The following is a 24,570-nucleotide window of genomic DNA, read 5'->3' as shown; positions in this document are numbered from 1 at the left end:
CAGCATCCCATAGGAGCACTGGCTGGAGTCCCAGCTTTTCCACTTCTGATCCAGCACTGCTGCTATGGCCTGGGAAAAGCAGCCAAAGATGGCCCAAGTGCTTGGGTCCCTGCACCCATGCGGGAAACCTGGAGGAATTGCCTGGCTCCTCGCTCTGGCCGGGCCCAGCCTGGCCATGTCAGTTATCTGGGGAGTGACCCAAGTATAGAAGATCTTTGTGTGTGTGTGTCTCTCTCTGTAACTCTTTCAAATAAATCATTTTTTTTAAAGGATCTATTTATTTATTCGTCAGTTTCCTGGGGAGTGAACCAACATATAGAAGATCTTTGTCTCTCTCTATATATATAACTCTTTCAAATAAATCAATTTTTTAAAGGATCTATTTATTTATTTGAGAGACAGAGCAACAGAGAAAAGAGATCTTGTATCTACTGGTTCACTCCCAAAAATGGACACAAGAGCCAGGGCTGGGCTAGGCTGAAGCCAGGAGCCAGGGTCTCCATCTGGGTCTCTCATGTGGGTGGCAGGCACCTGAGTACTTAGGCCATCATCTGCTGAGTTCCCAGGCACATTAGCAGGAAGCTAGAGCAGCCGGGACTTGAACCTGTGTTCCAACATGGGATGCCAGCATCCCAAGTGACAGCTTAACCCCTGAGCCACAACAGAGGCTGCATTTTTTATTTTTAAAATATAGGCCAATTATCTTGCAGATGATTCTACACCATGGACCTGCCTGATGGTCATGATGGGACTCACTTGGCATTTCTTTGGGGATGGAGTTTAGCCTAGCGTTTAAGAAGCCCTCGTTCCATATCAGTCTCTGGGTTCAGTGCCTGGTTCTGGCTCTTGACTCCAGTTTTCTGCTAACGCACACCTTGGAAACAATAGATGATGGCTCAAGTCACTGGGTCCCTGCCACCTACATGGGAGACCTGGGTTGGGTTCCCACTCCCAGCTTTGGCATGGCTCAGTCCTGGCTGTTGCAGGCATCTGGGGAGTGAAACAGTGGATGGGAGCTCTGGTTTTCCATCTCCAGTCTCCTTACCTCCCGAATAAGTAAGTCGGTAACTAACTAAATTTTTGTCAAGGATCCCCTGGGGTTCTGAGTACATCACACCAGAAGACATAAGATGCCAGCAGGTCTTATTCCCAGTGACGCTCATTTTCCCACCCGTGGACAGAGTGGGAAGGGGCTGCACAGCTGGCCAACGAAAAAGTACCGCTCAGCCTCTGCAATTATTAACAGGTGCTCTCCAGAGTTAGACCTTGGTTGGCTCTGTGTCAATCTCTCGGACCCCAAAACAGCAAGGCTTATTTCTATGAACCTATGCCACTTTTTCAAGCTGTGGGACTCGAGAGAGAAGAAAAATGACTTCTCCAAGCCTGAGTTTCAGGGGGGGACACTCACATCACACTTCCAGGCCTGAAGGAAAAAGCTCTGGAAGGAACCGTATCCCTCTGTAGGCTGAAGTCCTACCAGCCACAGTGAGTACTGGAGAAGGAGCCTTTGGGGGCCACTTAGCTTCACACACCATCAGGACCGGGACAGGACTGGCACCCCTACTGGAAGAAACACCAGCCACCCTGCTCTCTCTCTCTCCCTCCCTCCCGCCTGAGGACACTGTGAGACAGCCACCACTGCAAGGGAGGAGGAGAGCCCCTCCAGAACCTGACTGTGCAGGCACCCTGACCTTGGAAGTCCACTCCCCAGAACCATGAGCAAATAAATGTTTGTGGGTTAAGCCACCCAGTCTATGGCACGTCGTTATGGTAGCCCAAGCTGACCACAAACGACGAGTGACAAAACCCTCATGACTATCTCAGGAGGCTACCTGACCCAGAAGTAGCTCACGAAGGTTCTTGGCTACGACCCCTGAAAGTCCGCATGTTTTCCCGGGTTGCCCAGGGAAGGGGCAGGGCTGGGCCAGTGAGTGTGGACTTTGCAAAGTGAGGACTTCACACAGGATGAAGAGTCCAGCGGCCCACGCCTCTAACGTGGCACAGTGATGGTCCCCGCAGCCTGGCTCACATGGAAAAAGCTGGGGGGAGGACAGAACAGGTTTGCAAGTGATGGCTGTCCATCAGCAGCCAGAGGACCCTGGACATAATCTTGACCCCAAGCCTCAGCTTCCTTCTCTGTTCAAGGTAGGTCTTAATGATACTTGCCCATAGCACTGCTGGGAGGACTTGTGGGAAACAGCATATTCAGAACACAGTACCTGGCACCTAGGAAGCACTCCACAAACACCAGAAAATATGGGTTATTACAAACAGTGATAACAGACAAAAGCCCCCAGCACACTGGAAACGGGGAGTGGGCTCCTTGACAGTTCTGATTGGGCACCGCACAGCACCAAGACGGTAGGACAGGGGGTTTTGGCACACCTGATCTCCCACAGGGAAGCCGGGAGCCCAGCCCTTCAGGGGCTTATGTTCGAGCAGACGAAGCACTGCTGATGTATAAGAGGTATATTATGATGTGTGCCATGAAGAAAACAGGGATAAGACAGAGGCTAACACTGGAGAGGCTTTCCAAACAGAAACCCTGTACCCGTTAAATAAGAACTCCCCATTACCCTCTTCCCTTAGCCACTGAAGGATTTTAAACAAGGAGATGGGTAACCCAAGTGGCACTCTGGAATGCATACTAACACAGCGAAACGACATGGAATGCAAATGACAAGTGAATCCCTGCAAGGCACGGGCGGAGGCAGGAAGAGCAGTAGAGAGAGGATGGTGGTTTGGACGAGGAGTGGACATGAGGAAAAGTGGGCAGCTCTGAGAAGCAGCACTGGCAGGACTCGGCGCGGCCACCGCCTCTGCTGGTGGGAGGTACTCACAGCTGATCTGGGAGCCCAGCTTGTGCTCCCAGACGGCATGCAGCTGCTGATACTCCTGCTGCGCCAGCTCCAGACGCTGCTGCTTCACCTGGTAGATCTCCTTCTGGGCACTCAGGGCCTCCTGGGCCACCACCAGGTAATCCTTCAGCATGTGCTCCTGTTCGCGCCGCCATTGCACCCGGGGATCTTCAATCTGAGTGGTTTCTGGAAAAGACCCCAGGGACCCTAGGTCAGCACTGCTCAGAGATTTGTTGAGCTGGTGGCCTGAGGAATCCACTAACAGAAAACAAAGCACAGTGCATACAGAAATCACAATAAATGTAAACGGGTTAAACTCATTTACTAAATGACAGAGAGATTGCATCCAGATTAGTCAAACTAGTATCACTTTCCAAATCCAAAGCCCACCGCTGCTTGATAAATGGGGAGGGGCCAGGCTACAGTTTTGATCTACAGAAGGAGGCTCCAGGACACCACAGATGCTCAAGGTCAACTGTTTGATGAACAGTAAAGCAGAGAAAGATGTTTAATGCTTCAGAAGATGTGGGGACATAGGCAAGTTTTATCTTACTTGAAACGTAAATCATAATAGTCTTACTGGAAGGCTCCTTGACCGTGTAAATTAAGAGCATTAAAACGTTAATAACTTTTAATCAATAATTCTCCCTATATAATTTATTACAAAAAGTAAAAAAAAAAAAAAAAAAAAAAAAAAAACACCTGGGCAAAAATGTACTTACCAAAACAGCAAAAAATAGCAAACATGTCTAATGTTTACTTATGCCAACCATTGTTTTAAATACTACAAGGTATGTACTTTTTCAATTCATAACTCTATAAAGTATGCCCTTTTATAATCCTCATTAGACAAAAGAGAAAAGTGAGGCAAAGAGAGATTAAGCAACTTGCTCAAGATCACACAGGAAAGAATTGCTCATGTAAGTTCATCAAACTTATGCAATGCTATGTAGCAATTAAAAATAATGTCTTTGAAGGACAAAGCAAAAACTGCAACCGTGGCCAGGTGGTAAATGCAGCTGGCAGACATTTTCTTAAAGTGTTTTTTTTTTTTTCTTTAGGTTTATTTATTTATTTGGAAGGTGGAGGGAGGGAGGGACAGAGAGAAAAGTTTTTCCATCCATTTGTTTACTCCCCAACACAACAGCTAGGGTTTGGCCAGGCCAAAGCCAGGAGCCTAGAACTCCATCTGGGGCGCATTACGTGGGCGCAGGTACCCAAGCACTTGGTTAGGTTCCACTACTTTCCCAGGTGCATTAGCAGGGAGCTGGACTGGAAGCAGAGCAGCCAGGACTTGAACCATTGCTCTCATATGGCACACCAGAGTCCCAAGAAGTGGTTTAACTTGCTATGCCACAACACTCACTCGGCAAAGTATACATTTTTTAAAATTTGAATTGATTACTGGCATGTAAAAACAAGGAAATTTATTCAGTAAAAGTCCTATTTTATAGCTTTTCTTGATCACTCAGGATATCTGGTCAGTTTGGCTCCACAGTTGGCCAGAGATTCCAGCACCCCATCCACTGACACCCTGGTCTCTTCGTTCATTTACGTCATATGCCTGGCACTTGAGGACTTTTGAGTGTGCGACTCCCAACCTCTGTCCTCTAGCTCTCATTTCTTCTGAAAGGGTCACGTGTACACTACCAACGAAAGACATTGATCAGGGTGGGCATTCAGCGGAGTGGCGAGGATGCTGCCTGGGGCGCCCACATCTCATACTGGAGTGCCTAGCTTCAAACCCTGGGTCTGCTTCCAGTTCCAGCTTCTGACTACTGCACACCCGGGGAGGCAGCAGGTGACGGCTTCAGCAGTTGGGTCCCCAGAGTTCCTGGCACCCGGCTTTGGCCTGGCTTAGCTGTTACTGCTGCTGCTGCAGGCATTTGTAGATGAGGCAGCAAATACAAAGTTCCTCCCTGTCTGTCTCTCTCTCACTCTCAGCCTCTTCAATAAATATAAACAAATAAGTAAAAAAAAATTTTTTTAAGGACCAAACTAGCGGGGCAGGTTCTCATCCCTGCCATTAACTGCTGTGCTACCAATGGGCAGGCTACTTAACTCTCCAAGTCTACTTCTGTGCTTGTGAGAGAGGCTAAGAGGCCTGCATCTCTGCTTCCCAGGAGACTGCAGGCGCTTGCGCCCAGGAAAAGTAAACAAACGATGCTGAACGTGAAACTAAAACTGCTACCTAGGCCCAGTTTTTGAGTTCCCTGTGTACAGAAGTATCCAAGGTCCTCCTCTGCTCCTCTTCTAAGAAAGAAAACAGGACCCGAAGATGAGTGACAGAGGCCACAAGAATCACTTCAACCAAGCAACAGGGAGGAACAATCACAAGACAAGAAATAAGGGAAGGGGAGATTTGCAAACCTGGGCTGCAGGGCATGTGTTACACGGCCTCATCCCCTATCAGCAGGTGCAGGGGTCTCTGGGGTTAGGGGTTGCTGGGTCACCCTTAGCAACCAGCCCCGCCCCTCCAGCTGGCACTAGCCACAGAAAAGTAGCTCAGCTTGTCTGGGGCAGATTGAAAACAATTTGTAAATAGTTTGTGACTTTAAAAATTTTAAATTTGGGGGCCAGTGTTGCCGTGTAATGGGTTAAGCCGCTACCTGCAATGCTGGCATCCCATGTGGGTGCCGGTTTGAGTCCTGCTGCTCCACTTTTAAGCCAGCTCCCCACTAATGCATCTGAAAGCAGTAGAAGATGGCCCGAGTCCTTGGGCCCCTATACCCACTTGGGAGACCAGGATGAAGCTCCTGGCTCCTGGTTTCTGCCTGGCCCAGCTCCAGCTATTACAGCCATTTGGGGAATGAACCAGAGGATGGAAGATCTCTCCCCACCATCCCTGTATCTCCACCTTTCAAATAAATACAATAAATCTTAAAAATATTAAATTTTCATTAAAAATAATGAAAGCTATAGAAAAATCCTATAATCTACCCCTGCAAATGATAAGAAGTAAGGTTTTCACCTCTAACTCTACTCCTCAGGGGTAACTGTACATAGTAATCTCACACACTGACCTGTACTGCCCTCTGATTACACACAACCCTTTGTTTGCACTATCGTGTCTACATACACAAAGCTACTCTTAATGGACCACAGACTGTGTTAGTTATACGGACTCGCAATCTGCTTCCATCTCCAATATACCGTGCTCATCTCTTCTTGCAGGGACACAATCTTTCAAATGGCTGTGTAGTATTCCACAGCATGGCGTTAGGGTTTATTTCACCAGATTTCTACTGGGAAGTATTTGTATTTTTTTAAAGTGATTTATTTACTTATTTGAAGGGGACTGGCATTGTGGCGTAGCAGGTAACACCACCATCTGCAATGCCAACACCCCACGTAGGCGCTGGTTCATGTCTATGTTGCGCCACTTCCAATCCATCTCCCTTCTTATGGTCTAGGAATAGCAGCGGAAGATGAGCCAAGTATTTGGGCCCCTGCTACTTACACAGGAGACACAGAAGATTTATTTACTTATTTATTTAATTATTTGAAAGGCAAAGTGACAGAGAGAAAGGAAGAGACAAAGAGAGAGATCTTCCATCCACTGGTTCACTCCCCAGATGGTTGCAAAGGCAAGGGCTGGGGCCCCAGGCTGAAGCCAGGAGCCAGACACTTCATCTGAGTCTCCCATGCAGGTGGCAGGGACTCAATATCTGGGACATATTTTGAAGCTTTCCGCAGATTAGAAGGCAGCTGGATTGGAAGTGGAGCAGCCAGGACTCAAACTAGTGGTCATATGGGATGCTGGCGTTGCAGATGGCAGTTTAATCCACTGCTCCACAACACTGACCCCAACATTTGTATTATTTTCAGTTTTTTCCTATCATGATCAATACAGCACTAAGAATTCTTAAAAACATAATTCTATGAACTCATGCTATTAATTCCATAAGATCAATTTCTTTAAAAAGGAGCTACTGGGTTAGAGCATACACATATTTTAAATTTGAATAGACACTACCAAATTATCCTGCAAATGGTTTGCTAATTTCTCATTTCAAAACAACCTGTGAGAGGGCCCTTTTCTCCAGTCTCAGTAAAACTGATTTTTTAAGAGTCACTGCCTCATCGATTGATTTTGTGTCTTTGCTGCACATTAGAATAAGCTGACCTTCAAAAACCAAAACAAAAGGCATGAACTCTGCCCCACAACACTGACATCAGAATTTTCAGGAGGTGGGTGCAGGCACTTGGCACAGTTAAGATGCCATTTTGGCGGGGCTGTCACTGTGGTGTAGTGGGTAAAGCTACTGCCTGCAGTGCCAGCATCTTAAATGGGCGCCAGTTCGAGTCCCGGCTGCTCCACTTCCAATGCAGCTCTGTGCTATGGCCTGGAAAAAGCAGTAGAAGAGATGGCCCAAGCTCTTGGGCCCTGACACCCCAATGGGAGACCTGGAAGGAGCTCTTGGTTCCTGGCTTTGGATCGATGCTGCTCCAGCCGTTGTAGCCATCTGGGGAGTGAACCAGCAGGAGAAAGATTCTCTATCTCTTTACCTCTACCCCTCTGTAACTCTTTTTTTTTTTTTTTTTTTTTTTTTTTTTTTTGACAGGCAGAGTGGACAGTGAGAGAGAGAGACAGAGAGAAAGGTCTTCCTTTTCCATTGGTTCACCCTCCAATGGCCGCCGCGGCTGGTGTGCTGCAGCTAGCGCACCGCGCCGATCCGATGGCAGGAGCCAGGTACTTATCCTGGTCTCCCATGGGGTGCAGGGCCCAAGCACCTGGGCCATCCTCCACTGCACTCCCTGGCCACAGCAGAGAGCTGGCCTGAAAGAGGGGTAACCGGGACAGAATCCAGCGCCCCGACCGGGACTAGAACCCGGTGTGCCAGCGCCGCAAGGCGGAGGATTAGCCTAGTGAGCCGTGGCACTGGCCTCTGCCTTTCAAATAAAATAAAATAAATCTTTTTTTTTTTTTTTAAAAGAGATCCATTTGGCTCGATCTCATCCATTATCAGAGCACCTGAGTCTGAATCTCAGCTCTGCCCCAAGCCCAGCTTCCTGCACCTTAGGAGGCAGCAGGTCACAGCTGGAGAATATGGGTCCTGACTCACACATGGAAACCCAGGCTGAGTCCCAGGCTCCTAGCTTTAGTCCAGCCGAGACCAGCTATTGTGGGCTTTCGGGAATGAGCCAGTGAAGGAAGATATGCCTGCCTCTCTGCCTTTCAAATAAACAAACAATTTGTTTTTTAAAAAATATTTAAAAAGTCCAGGAGGAGAGTCCAGGTACTGACAGCTTTAAAAGCTTCCTGAGGGGTCAGTGTTGTGGTATAGTGGGTTAAGCTGCCGCCTATGACGTTGCATATGAGCGCCAGTTCAAACCCTGCATGATTCTCTTACAATCCAGCTCTCTGCTAACGCAGCTGGGAAAGCAGACAAAGATGGCCCAAGTACTTGGTCTCTATCACCCACATGGGAGATCTGGACAAAGCTCCTAGCTCCTGGCTTTGGCCAGGCCCAGTTCCAACCAACAAAACCATTTGGGGAGCGTACTGGTGGAAGATTCTAACTTTGCCTTTCAAATTAATTAATAAATCTTTTTTAAAAATGGCTCCCCAAAGGCTATGAGGTGTAGACCTGGCCAAGAACCCCCAGCTGCACAGCAGAACCACCTGGGACTGGCGTGGCATAGCAGGTAAAGCCACCATCCATGATGCCAGCATCCCATATGGGCACTGATTTGTGTCCCAGCTGCTCCACTTCCGAGCCAGCTCCCTGCTGCGGCCTGGGAAAAGCAGAAGATGGCCCAAGTCCTTGGGCCCCTGCTACCCATGTGGGAGACCTCTGATGAAGCTCCTGACTCCTGCCTTGGCCTGGCCCAGCTCTGGCCACTGTGGCTATCTGGAGAATGAACCAGTAGATGGAAGATATTTCTCTCTAACTCTAGCTTTCAAAGAAATAAATTCTAATGGGCCACAAAGGTGAGAAGCAGTGTGTGTCAGACAACAACACAGATGAGCCAAAGGGTCAGTGAAGCCAGCAGGCCAGGATGGCAGGGGCACGGGGAGCTGCAGGTGTAATCACATACCAGAGGCCGGCAGAGGCTGAAACACCTGAGCTTCACCTGGGAGGCTCCCCGCCACAGTGCTCTGGATCTGGTGTAGTCCAGCCCCTCAGGCCGCAGGCCCCAGCCTTGCCCTGTGTGTGGGAAAGTAAACCCGCCCTTCGGTGAGGGCCTGGCCAAGCGGGGCGACTTTGCTGGCAGTTCTGGTGGCCCACACTTTGTTCTCCAGCATACACCAATCTGAACAGATGGTGTGCAAACACACAGAACACAGAACACTGGTGCTCAACCCTGCACGTGGAAATCAACCCAGAGACTGCCGTGTAGTTGGCCTGCAGTACAAAATGGGCATCCATATGTCATTATATCAATTTTATTAGGGTATAATTTAATACAGTAAAGTCAGCCACACAGAGTATGCGGTTTGCCAAATGCACACACTGTAAACCACCGCATCTGTCATTCCAAGGCTGTCTCCACAGGTCAGGGGTCCCTGCTTTCTTCCCTGGGTCATCTCCTCCTCTTACCTTCTCCCTCCAGGCTTCAGAACTTGACACACGTGGACCCCTACACTTCACACCCCCCGCCTCAGCAAGTTTCCGAGGCCCCTTTGTGCTGCTGTGTCAGCTGTCCATTTTTTGGTACTGCTGAATAGTATTTTATGGTGTCACTATATTCCAATTCTTTTTTAAACTTTTTTGGTGTTTCTCTATTTTCACCTACTTGCAAGGCAGAGTGACAGAGAGGGAGGGTAGGGAGGCAGAGAGAAAGGGACAGAGAGGGAGTATGTGTGTGTGGGGTGGGGTGGGGGGCGATCTTCTATCCTGCTGGTTTACTCCCCCAAAATGACCAAAACATCCACAGCTGGGCCAAGCAGAAGCCTAGGATGTAGTATTACAGGAAACTAGATAGGAAGTGAAACAGCCAGAATTCCAACAAGCACTCTGACAGGGGACGCAGGTGTCCCAACAGACACTTACCTGGCTGTGGCACAACACCCACCCCACAAGTGGCACTTTAACCACTGTGCCGGACGCCTGGTCCTGTGGCTGCCCTCTGCAGCATCTTTGGAAGACCACAGGTTTTAACTTGAAGAAGCCCATTTTGTCGATTTTCCTTTCACGGTTAATGCTTTTCGTGAACCACCCAGAATACTTTTGATTACCCTTAAAATCTTACAGATTTTCTCCTGTGTTTTCTTCCAGATGTTTTATGGTTTTCCTTTTTAGGTTTTAGACCTGTGGTCCAATCTGGGTTTTATTTTTACAAATGTTGTGAGGTATAGAGGCAGAACTGCATTTTTTCCCACATGGATAACAGCAGAATCTGTAACTGTTGAAAAGATGATCCTTTAGGGGCACTGAGCCCATATTTATTTATTGTATTCACTTATTTGGAAGTCAGAGTTAGAGAGAAGAAAGAGAGAGAAGAGAGATCTTCCATCCACTGGTTCACCCCTGGATGGCTACACTGCCCAGGGCTGGGCCAGGCCAAATCCAAGAGGGAGGAGCTTTTTCCAGGTCTCCCATGTGGATGCAGCGGCCCAAGGACTTGGGCCATCTTCTGCTACTTTCCCAGGCACATTACTAGGGAGCTAGATCAGAAGTGAAGCAGCCAGGAACTGAACCGGTGCCCATACGGGATGCCACCATAACAGGCAGTGGCTTTTCCCGCTATGCCATAATGTCAGCCCTACGCTCAGCTTTTAAAAGTTCCCTAGGTATGGGAGCTTAAACTAACTGTAAAAAGATGCCCGTGAACCATATCAGAGTGCTTGGGTTCAATTCCCCGCTCTGGTTTCTGACTCAAGTTTCTTGCTACTGCAGACCCTCAGAAGCAACAGTGCTGGCTCAAGTAATTGGGTTCCTGCCAACACTATGGAAGATGTGGATGGAGTTCCTGGCTCCAGGCTTCAGCCTGGCCCAGCCCCGACCATCACAAGCATTCCAGAGTGATCCAGAGAATGGGAAACCCAACTCTCCCCCCGCCGCCCCCGCCTATTGAATACATGAATTAAAAACTTTAAGGAAATATTAAAACAAGTATTAAGACTAACTGAATAAAGCCGGCGCCGCGGCTCACTAGGCTAATCCTCCGCCTTGTGGCGCCAGCACACCGGGTTCTAGTCCCGGTCAGGGTGCCGGATTCTGTCCCGGTTGCCCCTCTTTCAGGCCAGCTCTCTGCTGTGGCCAGGGAGTGCAGTGGAGGATGGTCCAAGTACTTGGGCCCTGCACCCCATGGGAGACCAGTATAAGTACCTGGCTCCTGCCATCGGATCAGCGCAGTGCGCCGGCCGCAGCGTGCCGGCCGCGGCGGCCATTGGAGGGTGAACCAACAGAAGAAGGAAGACCTTTCTCTCTGTCTCTCTCTCTCACTGTCCACTCTGCCTGTCAAAAAATTTAAAAAAAAAAATAGACTAACTGAATAAAAGCTCCTTAGAGAGTTCTAGAGAACCATGTCAGGAGTTCCCAGGCTGCAGGTGGTGCTGGGTGGGCGGTGCCTTTTGAGGGGGCAGGAAGCTTCTTGCCCCACCCCCAGCCCATCCCTCCTCTGTATCTGGTGGTTCATCTGTACATTTGTAAACGTGCATAAATGCATGGAAGAACCAAGAGGAAGCTACCTTAACTGATAACCTAGGTAGCCCCTGGGATGAGGCTAAGGGGCAGGGAGCTGGGTAGAGTTTGAAGAAGCTTCATCCTTTATTTCTGTTTTTCTTTTTTTAAAGGATTGCGTTAGTTTCGAACTGGTCATGCTCTGAGGGGCCCCTGCGGCCACCACTCTCCCTCCCATCTCTGTCACCAAATAACTGTATACCAGGGCAGACCCTGCACATCATCTCAGCCAACGATGCTGTAGCTCTTGCTTTTCTTAACAATATACATGCACACTGCTTAATAATTCTGCATACGACCAACTCTGCTAGAGAAAACATCATTCTGGCCAGCGCCGCGGCTCACTTGGCTAATCCTCCGCCTGGAGCGCCAGCACCCCGGGTTCTAGTCCCAGTTGGGGCGCTGGATTCTGTCCCGGTTGCTCCTCTTCCAGTCCAGCTCTCTGCTGTGGCCCGGGAGTGCAGTGGAGGATGGCCCAAGTGCTTGGGCCCTGCACCTGCATGAGAGACCAGGAGGAAGCACCTGGCTCCTGGCTTCGGATTGGTGCAGTGCACCGGCCCGCAGCGGCCATTTGGGGGGTGAACCAATGGAAAAGGAAGACCTTTCTCCTCTCTGTCTCTCTCACTGTCTAACTCTGCCTGTCAAAAAAAAAAAAAAAAAAAAAAAAAATTCTGCATTCCTTTCTTCCTCACTCTCCTCTCCCCAGAAGGCAACTGTTTCCAACCTACTGTCAGCTGACTGAGTGCAGCCACCAGGGAGCCCAGTGACATCCTCCCTCTACCCCAGGCCCCAAACCCTCCCCAACACACACTGTCCACATGCACATCGGGTCACACACTCGGGAGCTCTCTACACATCAAACTTCTTTTCTATCAGAGCCAGCCACCAGCTGCCTACACTACACATACACCCACATGGCCAAGCAGACTGGGTCCTCCAAGAGCTTTAGCGACAGCAGCAACAATGAAAGTGCCTGTCTTCAAAACACAAGGATTTGGAGAACATTCCACTATGCAAAGCAACGCAAATGCAGACCAATGACCTCACAGTTCAGACCTATGAGAAACGTCAAAAATCAAGAGATAGGAACATAGCCCTATGTGATGCAGACAGGAGGAAAACAGTACCCTCACCCCTTGTGGCAATACAGATAGACAAATAGACAATCTTTTAGAAAAACTCATCAACTTAGGAATATGTGCCAGAGTCTTTAAAAAAAAAAAAAGATTTATTTATTTGAAAGTCACAGTTACAGAGAAAAGAGAGAGAGAGAGAGAGAGAGAGAGAGAGAGAGAGTCGGAGAGAGAGAGATCTTCCATCTATTGGTTCACTCCTCAAATAGCCACAATGGCTGGGACTGGGCTAGGCCAAAGCCAGGAGCCAGGAGCTTCTTCCAAGTCTCTCACATCAGTGCAGGAGCCCAAGCATCCAGGTCATCCTCTGCTACTCTCCAAGGCACATCAGCAAGGAGCTGCATAGAAGTGAAGCAGGCGGCCGGCACTGTGGCGCAGCGGGTTAACGCCCTGGCCTGAAGCGCCAGCATCCATAAGGGCGCCGATTCAAGACCCGGCTGCTCCACTTCTGATCCAGCTCTATGCTATGGCCTGGGAAAGCAGTAGAAGATGGCCCAAGTCCTCCCTGCACCTGCATGGGAGACCCGGAAGAGGCTCCAGACTCTTGGCTTTGGATTGGCGCAGCTCCGGTTGTTGCGGCCAATTGGGGAGTAAACCATAGGATGGAAGACCTCACTCTTTGCCTCTCCTCTCTCTGTGTAACTCTGACTTTCAAATAAATACATGAAAGGAAGAAGGAAGGGAGGGAAGGAGGGAGGGAACAGTGCCCATTTGGGATGCCAGCATTGCAGACAGCAGCTGAACCTGCTGTGCCACAGTGCCTGCCCCTAGATGTCTTTCAAGTGTTTATAGCCTCAGACTTTTTAATCCCATTCAGTCACTTCTCATTATTTGGAGGGACTGATTCTAGTACTCCTGGCAGGTAACAAAATCTGCAGGTGTGCAAGTATTTTATACAAAAATGGTGTAGTGTTTGCACAGAACCTAGGCATGTCCTCCTGCACACTTTAAACCACTTCCCGATTACTCAGAATGCCTACTACAAGGTAAAAACTGCTATGTAAACAGTAGTTATACGGTATTGTTTCGGAGATAATGACAAGAACAAAAAGTCTGTACCTGCTTCAGCACAGACGCAGTTTTGTTTTTCAATTATTTGTGCTCCATAGTTGGTTGAGTACACAGATGGAGCACCCAGAGACGTGGAGGGCTGACCCCACTTAGAAATCCATTTTCAGGAAATCATCACAGAGGGAAATACCGAACATGTAGAAAGATCTTCTCTCCACTGCCATTTGTGTATAATCACAACAAATGGAAATCTCCCAAAAGGTCGACAGTAGGGGTACATGCAGTGATTCATTTTTGTGATGCAGTAAAAATAGAAGACTGTGTAGCTGTCCTCACAGAGTCATGATACAGCAAAAAGAGGAAAGAGCAGAACACACAATCAGATTAGAACCAGCTGGCCACAGTGTGTTGGTCATCACTGTGTGCAGATGGTCAGTGGAGACACTGTATGTTGACATATAAAATCATGAACATGGGTTGAGTTTTAGAAAGGGTTTTCCACATTTGCTGTTTCCAATTCCTCCCCCTACTTTCTCTCAGACACACTCTAGGCAAGCTTTTTTTTTTGGCCACAATGCTATTCAAAGTTGCCCTCCAAAGTCAGGGTCACCAGCATCACCCAGGCTGCTAAATCTATTGGTCAACTCGTGGCTCTCTTTGTCCTTGATCTAACAGAAGCATCTGACATAGTTAATGACCCTCTCCTTGATTTGCTTGCTTCATATGGCTCCAAGACACTCTGGGTTTCCTCCAATTTTTCTGATCACTCCTTCACAGAACCATGGCTGGTTTTCGACTCCTTCCTACCATCTTACTGTCCGAGGACCCCTGGTCCTCTCCTGTGCCTCTGTTAAGTTTCACCCAACTTCATGTCCTTAAGCACCAACTACACCCAAACAACTCTCAAATGTGTATCCTCAGCCTCAACCTCTTTTCCAAACTCCAGGTTCCTACAGCAAGCTGATGAGCAGCATCTTCTCTCACATGTCTAACAGGCATGCAAGGCTTGATGTGCGCAAATGAACCCTTGTTCTTCCTTCCCAAACCTACTCCTCCCTCAGTTGCCTCCCAGTGACAGCAAGGCCATCCTTTCAGCTGTTCAAGCCCAAAGAGGGTCATTCTTCCCTCTACCTTTCACACCCAACCCTGCGGGCTCTCCCTTGAAGACACATCCAGAACTGGCCACTTCCCATCACCTCCCCTGCTCTAGCTCTGGTCTAGGGCCCCTTGCACTGTCACACTTCTCTCCCACAGGCTGCCCTGTTTCAGCCCTGGCCCTAGTAAGTCAGACTGACCTTATCATTTTTTAAGATTTATTTTATTTGAAAAGCAGGGTTGGGGCCAGTGCTGTGGCATGGTAGCTCAGGCATCTGCCTACAACACTGACATCCCATATGGGTGCTGGTTTGTGTCCTGGCTGCTCCTCTTCTGATCCAGCTCTCTGATATGGCCTGGGAAAGCAGTGGAAGATGGCCCAAGTGCTTGGGCCCCTGCACCCACATGGGAGACCGCGAAGAAGCTCCTGACTCCTATCTTCCATCTGCTGGTTCATTTGCCCAAATGGCATTAACAGCTGGAGCTGGGCCAGGCCCAAGCCAGATCAGGAACTTCCTCCTGGTTTTCTACATGGATACAGGGGTCCACGCACCCAGGATGTCCTCTACTACCTTCCCAGGTAGGTTAGCAGAGAGCTGGATAGGAAGTGGAGCAGCTGGGCCCTGAACCGGCATCTATCTGGGATGCCAGCAGCCTAACCTGCCGCGCCACAACACAAGCCCCTAGACTGACCCTTTTACTGCACAAGTCAATTCCTATCACTCTCCTAAGACTCCCCAGTGGCTCCCACCTCACAGGCCCACGCTCTGCTGCTCTCCCGCCTGACGTCCCTCTCTCCCATCCTTCCTCACGGCACTGCACGCATACTCACCTGCTTGCTGTCTCCCGCAAGCTAAGTGCAGTCACACCTAGGAGGCTTTGCTCTGGCTCTCCTCTCCACCAGAAATGCTCCTTTACCTCCTCTAACTCTTAACTCAGATCCCGTCTTCTCAACAAAGGCTTCTTCCTCCAAAGACGCTACGTAACACTGCCACTGGCCACCACGACTACACTCCTTCCCTCACCGTCCTCACACACACCTACCACCCTGAGCCCGCACACTGCTTATTTCTCCAACAGTAAGGAGAATGTTTTAGCCCGATACAGAATCTACTTAGTATTGCTATCTCTTCTACTGCCACAACAAAATCTCTACAAGGGCAAGGCTCTGCACGTGCATGCATCCCAGAACAGAGGGTCAATAACTATTTGTGAACAAACGAACAGTAGGCAGCGAATTGATGAGCACATTGCTATTTGATTATATTGTATCTGTAACTCTTAAGAATTTCAGTCCATGAACAACACATATACATAGGACTGGTCTGAGTCCATGGCTCTGAATGCTTGCGCCTTGATATTCAAACTCACTCTGTATTTGTACCCATGACTCCACCTAAAGATGGAGGTCTCCCTCCCAGGGACCCCACCTTCATTCCAGTAGCCTGACAGCTGGCAAAACTGCCAGACAGAATTCTTCCTATTGGGTATCCATTTAATCACCCCACTTCTCCTGCCATTCCTTCAAGAACTTTCTCTACCACAGCCTGTTTCCTTCCTTCTGCTTCTCCCACAACTCCCAAAGCACCTTAAAATCCCACTCCTGCCATGAGGTTTTAATGAGGGGGATGCACTCAGCAATTAGAAAGAGGAAAAGACTGATGAGGGTTCCAGTACATCAGTGTTTAACCCAGTATCCCATGCAGCCCTCCAAGCATTAACCTCATTCCTTAAACACACTCAATTAGGCATATTTACTTCTCATTAACCAGGACGCAATCACAAGTGCTAATAAAAACCTTTGCTACCCCCAACAATGCAATTAATGCCATTAGCTGTCTCTCAGAAACTCATCTACACATCGGTGCCAACAGCAGTCGGTTCACTCACCCATCTACGCAGGCATTCATGCACGTGTGCCCTTTTCTATTCAGCAAAGGTTAAGTGCACACCTACTATGCACCTTCCCGGGCAGAGGCCTGGGAGCAGACAGACGAATGAGATACAGCTGCTGCACAGGAAGGATGTGTTAACAACCGGTAAGTGAAACACAGAAGAGAAAGGGACAGAGGAGCACAGTTCTACTCCCAAGCGCCAGTTCAAATCCCAGCTCTGCCATGTTTTAGCACACTCCATTACTATCTTGAAATCCCATTTACAAGAGAGGAATAATCAGCCTAACAGTCTACAGGGCAGCAAGGACGGTTAAATGAGATAATGTCTATCAATTACCAGCAGGGCACATGGCCAAGTCTGTGCTCAGGAAACGAAGGCTACAGGTGCCCCATTCTCAGCTCTCACACACAGCCACACTCACCCCCCATTTCATTCCATTTTCTTCTTATCTGGAAGGATACAGAGAATTCTACAGCTGAGAAAGCTGGGAATGATGAAGAAAAATCCTTTTCCTCTGTACACACAGATAAGTCTGGCAGTGAATTTCAGAGGACAGAAAAGTCTTGGCCATGCAGGTGCACAACGGGTAGGGCCCAAACACACACCAACCCTCGGCAGCTGGGGGATTACTCCCTGGGTTTCAACCAACTGTTCCCAGCAACAGAAAGACTGGGAAACTTCGTACTGGGTCAGGATACTCGGGTCGCAGACACGGGGTGGGGGTGGGGTGGGAGGGATTTTCTTAGTATGATGGGCCAGGAACACATATTCTCATGCAATCCACTACAGACCTATATATACACCCTGCTGGAGCTGCCCAGTGCTCTGGCTACTCTAACATGATCTGGCAATGACAATGACATATCCACCTTTTATGGGTGAAAAAAAATCTGCCATCATATAAACTTACATAGGTTTTAAAAAAGAATATCTGCAGGGCCAGTAAATGGCGTAGCATGTGTTAAGCTGCCACCTGCGGTGTCGGTATCCCACATGGGCACCGTTTTGAGTGCTGGTTGCTCCACTTCCAATCCAGCTCCCTGCTAACATTTCATGAATGAAATGGAAAGTAGCAGAAGACAGCCCAAGTGCTTGGTCCCTGCACCTACGCAGGAAATGTGGAAGAAGCTCCTGGCTCCTACCTTCAGAGCGGCCCAGCTCCGGCCATTGTGACCATTTGGGGAATGAACCAGTGGATGGAAGATATCTATCTATCTATCTCTCTCTCTCTCTCTCTCTGGCTATCCATCTCTCTCTATAACTCTACCTTTCAAATAAATAAATCAATCTTTAACAACCGGGGATATGGCTTGTGAGAGAAGTTTTAGACTCTATTAAAAACCCTTGTAAACTGTCATTTTTACACGAGACTACATTATCTATCTATCTCTCCACCGGCATCTCTAACTGAATCTACATAGAACAAAAACACAATCTGGCTGTAGGTCTCTGCTGGTGGTTCTTCCATACTTGGAGCAGGGTGGGCAGGAGGTAGAGGGAGGGGCAGGGAGGGTGTCCAGGAAAGAAAGGCCCGCCAGGAACTTACTGGTGTTGTGGTCTATGAAGTAATCTCCAACCTGTGGATCATACGCCTCTTCCCACCCTAGTGGCAGCTCATCACTGATGCAGTCAGCAAAGGTGAGTGGCTTGGTGTACCTGGAGAGGGAGAGGAGAAACAGACTCCATCAGTCCACTGCCCCAAAGCTGCAACCTGCTGCTGTTTCGCGGGGCTTGGGCTCCCCAGGGCGGGTCCAACATTTCGGGAAGCGTCACTGTGCCTGGGACGATGAACTCACGCTGCAACAGCCTCAGGATAAACGCACCTGGAGGGAGGCAGGCAATCTGCGTTCCTGTCTCAACTTTGCCAGCAACCTGGCAGGCCCTTGAGCAAGCCAGTCACGCTCCTTCCCTGGGCCTCTGTTCTGGCATCTCAAAACAAGGGTTTGCAGGAACGGGCTCGAAGGCCGAGTCTCGCCTTCTTGACTGGGACCGCAGCCCTCTGGCTCCTCCACCTGCAGCTCTCCCGCCCAGCCCATCGATCTTCACCCTGGCTGCCTGTCATGTTTGTTATGCCCGCTTGCCCTCTGGAAAGCTGGCTGACTGCAATGTCAAGAACAGCAGATGCTCCATCCCTGTGAGTGGGGCCCTTGAGCGGTATTTATTTGCCTCTTGAGTTCGTTCCCAAATGCCTGCATCCGCTGCTGTCCAGACACCATCCAGGCCAAACTGATCTTGGAACAGTAACTACCCTGCAAGTCTGCATCCTGTGAGGAGTAGAGTGGGAACCCGCAAGTCTTAGTGGCTAAATACAACAAACCACCCAGCTACACCAACATGGGCTTGTCACGGCTGGAAAACTGTATCGTAGACCACGTGTCATGAAGTTCAGCCAGAGCATGGGGAGCCGGGGAGCAGGCACACAGAATTCAGCTGGAGCAGCCCCCCAGACAGCCAATTAGGTGTCTCCCCATTGCAGCTTCTCACTAAGACGTGCACCCGAGCATTCTCCCTTTCCCCTCCCAATTCTGGAAGCCCACAAGGCTTCTGTCTGTCTGCTTTCAGACTGGTGACTGAGGTACGACGTGTCGGGGGAGATGACTGGGCTGGAGGGTAGGATTTCAGAGCAGGGGCTTGCACTTCCAGGTCACAGGGGACTATTCTCTTCCTTATCCCATACAAATGCCTTCCCTCTTAAACCCAGAACTCCAACTTAAAAGAAATTGCACAGGGACAAGAGCTATGATGAGGAACCCCCTGCTGGGCAGGACCTGGTCTGCGCATGTGCATCAGAGTCTGGAAGGCTGTGGAAAGGATCCATTACAGGAAAGAAGGGGCAGCCCGGGAGCTTCTCTTAACAACTCACTGTCGCACTGCGGAAGAAAGGGGGCTCCATGTGGATGAGCCTACAGGGATGTACAATTTACAACAGACGGAGATGTCAAATGAGGATTTAACATGCTGTGGTGTAGTGGCCTAAGCCTCCGCCTGCAGCACCAGCTTCCCATATGGGCGCCGGTTCACGTCCCAGCTGCTCCTCTCCTGATCCAGCTCTCTGCTATGGCCTGGGAAAGCAGTGGAAGATGGCCCAAGTCCTTGGGCCCCTGCACCCATGTGGGAGACCCAGAAGAAGCTGCTGGCTCCTGGCTTTAGACTGGCCCAGCTCCAGCCACTGTGGCCACTGGGGAGTGAACCAGCGGATGGAAGAGCTTTCTGTCTCTCCCTCTCTTTGTAACTCTGCCTTTCAAACAAATAAATAACATCTTTAAATTTTAAAAAAAAAAAGCATAGTTCAAAAGCTGTGTGAGTCAGGCAACCTAAAGTCTCTGATCTCAGTATTTGTATCTGTTAAATGGGGATAACAATAACCCTCCAGATTATTGAGTAGGTTAAAAAAGGTCCTGTGTGCAAGTACATTTAATACCTTTGCTGATGTGCACAAGGACATGTGGCACAAGAGTTAAGACACCGCCTGGGATGCCAGCATTCCACAGTGAGAGCCCGGGTTCAAGTTCCAGCTCTGCTTCCAAATCCAGCTTCCTGTCACTGCACACGCTGACAGGCAGCAGGGCACTTGTGCATCTTAAGTACCTGGGTTTCTGTCACTTACACAGAAGACCCAGACTGAGTTCTGAGTTCCTAGTTTCAGCCTGGAGACATCTGGGGAGTCAATCAGTGGATGTAAGATCTCTACCTGTATGTATCTCTCTCTCAATCCATCTGTCTTCCAAATAATAAAATAAAATAAAAATATAACTACACTAGGTGTTCTATCACCACTTATCAGATGAGCAAATCAAGGTTAAAGAAAACTAAGTAACATTCTCAATGTCAAGGTCGGTGACCACACTGGTATTTCAACAAGGGAGCCTTTCTCCAGGGCCCCTGCTGCCAGCCACAAGGGTCCTCTCACAGCTGACATGTTCAATCTGTGTCATTTAAAAAAAAAAAAAATCTACCTATCTGAAAAGCAAAATGAGAAAGAGAAAAGGAGAAAGAGAGAGAGAGAAGAGATCTTCCATGCACTGGTTCACTCCCCAAATGGCCTCAATGGCTGGGACTGGGCCAGGCTGATGCAAGGATGCTGGAACTCCATCTGGGTCTCCCCCAAAGGTGACAGAGGCCCAAGTCCTTGGCCATCTTCTAATGCCTTCCCAGGTGCCTTCCCAGGCAGCCAAATCAGAAGCAACAACACTGGCTATTTTAACCCATTTCTTAAGCCCCATGGAAAATCACAAGCCACCACCCTGGAATAAAAGGAAGGGAGATGAGGAAGAGAAAGGCGACAGGGACGGGGACTTCCCTTGGCCCAGAACACCCTTGGTGCACAGCAAGGGCTCCAGACAGTCGGCAGAGAGCAGCTTTGGCCTGCCCCTCCCCCACTCCTGCCCAGACTTCAGAACACAAGGCCGCCTGCCCAGCTGAGACTTCTCTGGGCGGTGCTGCTTCCGTCTTCCTTCTTGGGGATGAAGCCCAGAGACCATGGACCCAACCTCAGTCAACTGCTCCCGTCCCACACGCTCTGAAGGGGTCTCGAAGAAAACACTCAGGGCTCTCCCCGAGGGTGAGCTCCTCTAGGAGAGGGAGGAGAGGCAACTCCGTGAGGGAAAGGACAGAACAGCCGGGCCCCCAGGAAGTCCTCTCTCTGGCCCCTCACTGCTCCCTGCCCGGAGAAGCCCCTCCTGCCACTGGAATCTGACTGTACGCAGCAAGCTGAAAAATGCACCCCTGAGCCTGCTGTACAGCTCCTCGGCTTCTGAAATCCCTCCCTGGGGAGGAACTCCAGGGTTCTAATCAATTTGGTCAAATGCAATGATTTCATTCTGTAGCACCCAAGCAATAGCACCCTGGGTCCAGCACAACTGGAGCACAAAAATCTATGTGGAACAGGTGAATAATACAGAGAAACAGGAAAAAAACTGCAGTGAGCAATGTTCCTTACTCCAGCTCCCTGCTAATGCAGATCCTAGGAGGCAGCAGTGAGGGCTCAAACACTCAGGCCCCGGCCACCCACGTGGCAGACCTAGATTGAATTCCTGACTCCAAGCTTCAGTTTGGCCCAGTCCAGGAGGTTGTAGGTATCTGGGGGAGTGAAGCGATAGATAGGCACCCTCTCTCTTCCCCCCTGTCTATATGTCTTTCTTTCTACCTCTCTTTCTCTGCCTCACAAATAATTTCTTCTTTTTGACAGGCAGAGTTAGACAGTGAGGGAGACAGAGAGGAGAAAGGTCTTCCTTCCACTGGTTCACCCCCCAAATGGCTGCTACGGCCAGCGTGCTGTGCTGATCCGAAGCCAGGAGCCAGGTGCTTCCTCCTGGTCTCCCATGCAGGTGCAGGGCCCAAGCACTCGGGCCATCCTCCACTGCCTTTCTGGGCCACAGTAGAGAGCTGGACTGAAATCCAGCGTCCCTACCGGGACTAGAACCTGGAGTGCCAGTGCCACAGGCGGGGAGGATTAGCCTAGTGAGCCGTGGCACCAGCCACACAAATAATTTCTTTAAAATTTTTTTTAAAAAAATTATTAAGATCAAGTGAGTCTTGTCTCAAAGCAAGTCAGAACCCACAGGAAAGCAGAATGGAGGGGCAGAGGATGACCAGAGGGGACATCAGAAAGCAGGCGAAGGTACAGGGAGTGAGGATATGTGGACCCTTCGGTCATCTACACCTCAGTGCAAAGATACTCAGCAAGCATGGCATATCCACGGCTGCTTAACAAAAAGGCAATGATGCGTTTCTAAATCATGAATACAGGTGCTCCACTGAGCTCTTGGATGTGGGCTGGCCATGGAAGGAGGGACAGAACGGACAAACCACAGATGTATCATTTGTCCAGCCTTACATGTTCAAAAATAGTAATAGTTTGTTTGAAAGGCAGAGGGATCTCCCATCTGCTGGCTTACTCCCCAGATGCCTGCAATACAGCCAGGGCTGGGCAAGGCAGAAGCCAGCAGCCCAGAACTCAATTTGAGTCTCCCACAAGGGGGAGTTGAACCATCACTTGCTACCCTCAAGGTGTGCATTAGAAAGCTGGAGAGGCCTGCATTGTGGCACAGCTGGTTAACCTACTGCCAGCCGTGCTGTTATCCCTTATCAGAGCACTGGTTCCAAGCTGTTCTGCTTCCAATTCAGCTCCCTGCTAATGCACCTGCGAGAGCAGAAGATGGCCTGAGTATTTGGGCCCCTACCACCTGACTTGGGAGACCAAGATGGAGTTTATGGTTCCTGATTTCAGCCTAGCCCAGCTCTGGTCATTGCAGCCATTTGGGGAGTAAACCAGAGGATAGAAGTTCTCTATGCCCGACAGAGACAACGGAATGTAAGCACTCAAAGTTGGAAGGAGAGGGAAAGAGGAGAAAGAAGACTTTGGGTTTAATGTTCAGGTTCTCCTTTGGTGCAATCATGGGGCAAAGCCAGAGGGCTGATACCCTGAGTTACAGAGCTTTTCCATGGGAAAAGGGAAAGCATCCAGGGGAAAGAACTATGCAACTTGCAAGAAATCTGGACAGCAAGATTCTCTCTGGAACAAATGCCAAGAAGGAGATGAATTATTCAGTGTGGGGAGACATGTCATTCAGAGAGAAGCAGGATGAAGAGAAGTGTTCTCAGCTGCACAGGGCTTTAAACACGTGCACGCACACACACACACACACATGCGCACACACATGCATGCATATGCATACTGCTGCACACACCCACTTCCTGCCATGGAGAGAGAAAGTGTCTGTTTAATCCAGGCCCCCCTGGAAATTCTGGGTGCTTTTCTGGCCTGCAACGTTTCACCCTGGGCAAACGCCAAGAATGTAAGCTGGGAAGAGATGTCCCCATTCAGATGTGGCCAGGACTTGGGGGCCTGCCTGGAGCTCCCAGCCCCCGCATCCTCCAATGAAGCAAGTCACCCCCACGCAGCCAGGGGCAGGGGGTACAGGGCACGGTCCCTGCTCCAGCTTCTGTGTCCGGGGTTGCTGCAAAGCCCCATCGTGAAATCAAATGACCCAGAGCCTGGAGGGGCGAAGGGGAGGGAAGGAAGGGCTCCCATCAAAAACTAGTTCTGCCTCTTCTTAATTACAAATCTCTGAAGCAGCACAGACCTTCCACAAGGTTTCACAACAGGCACTCCTACTCCTGGACAAATGGCCCGGATGTGTCACCTTGGAGACAGGTGAGTTCTGCCAGGAGCACTTGACAAGGCACACACAGGTGCACCTGTCGGTGAAAGCGAAATATAATCCTGGGAGCTGGCATCTTTGGCGTTCCCTGGGGACAACTACCAGGCAGCTACTGCTTTCCTGTAGGACGAGATGCACGGCCAGACCGGGCATTCAGTATTCAGACAGTGTCTTTTCCAAGGCGGCAGCTCGGAGGAGGAGCGGAAAGCCTTCTGCCAAGTCTAACGCTGGGTGGCGATTCTCTTGGGGCCTATCTTTCACGTTCCCAGTGCTTCCCACAGGAACCTCTTTCCTGCCATCCAGCAGGACGCCGGCTCCCGACGCCCTCCCTCCTTGGGCTGGCTGGGCAGGATCACTTTCTAAAGAGCCCTCCAGACTGGGAGCCAAGAACTGTCCAAACTTTCAGCGGAACCTCTCCTCCCGGCCAGGCTGGTTCTTCCTGCCCCGGGCTGTTTTACATGCATAGTTCCCATAGCTGAGATTGCACAACTCCTGATAGCACACCCACCCCCTCGCCACTTCTGAGCAGTCCCCACATTGCTTGCACCTGGAAGGCCAGGAGCGGCAGGAAGAAGGAGCCAGGTTTAGAGTCCCTCCTTCCCTCCTTTAATTCATTTGGGGGCAAATACTTTTATCCATCCAACCAACACATCTACGGAAGGTAGCAAAGAACCAGCTCACAAGTTAGGTGAGGTAAGCATGGGGTGAAGCTCACAGCACACCTGTGAGCCCCAACCAGAGGGGTGCAAAGATAGGGCAGTGCCCTTCCACACTCAGGCAACCC

General features: G+C 49.8%; 1 protein-coding gene across 2 annotated transcripts in view; it reads right to left on the bottom strand.

Annotated features, from left to right (window-relative positions):
* WWC1 (WW and C2 domain containing 1) overlaps positions 1-24,570 on the bottom strand; it is a 176,383-nt gene that overhangs the window by 77,465 nt on the left and 74,348 nt on the right. For both annotated transcript variants that reach the window (XM_008255374.5, XM_002710366.6), the window contains exons 2-3: positions 18,170-18,279; positions 2,841-3,044 (exon numbers count right to left, since the gene is read on the bottom strand). In XM_008255374.5, coding sequence (XP_008253596.3) covers positions 2,841-3,044; positions 18,170-18,279 — 314 coding nt within the window. The remainder of the gene's footprint in view (positions 1-2,840; positions 3,045-18,169; positions 18,280-24,570) is intronic.

This window comes from Oryctolagus cuniculus, chromosome 6 (genome assembly GCF_051225735.1).
Source record: "Oryctolagus cuniculus isolate XC-2025 breed Fujian yellow rabbit chromosome 6, ASM5122573v1, whole genome shotgun sequence".
NCBI lineage: Eukaryota > Metazoa > Chordata > Mammalia > Lagomorpha > Leporidae > Oryctolagus > Oryctolagus cuniculus.
The sequence above is the reverse complement of the archived record's forward strand: the minus strand, read 5'-3'. Positions and strand labels throughout refer to the sequence as shown.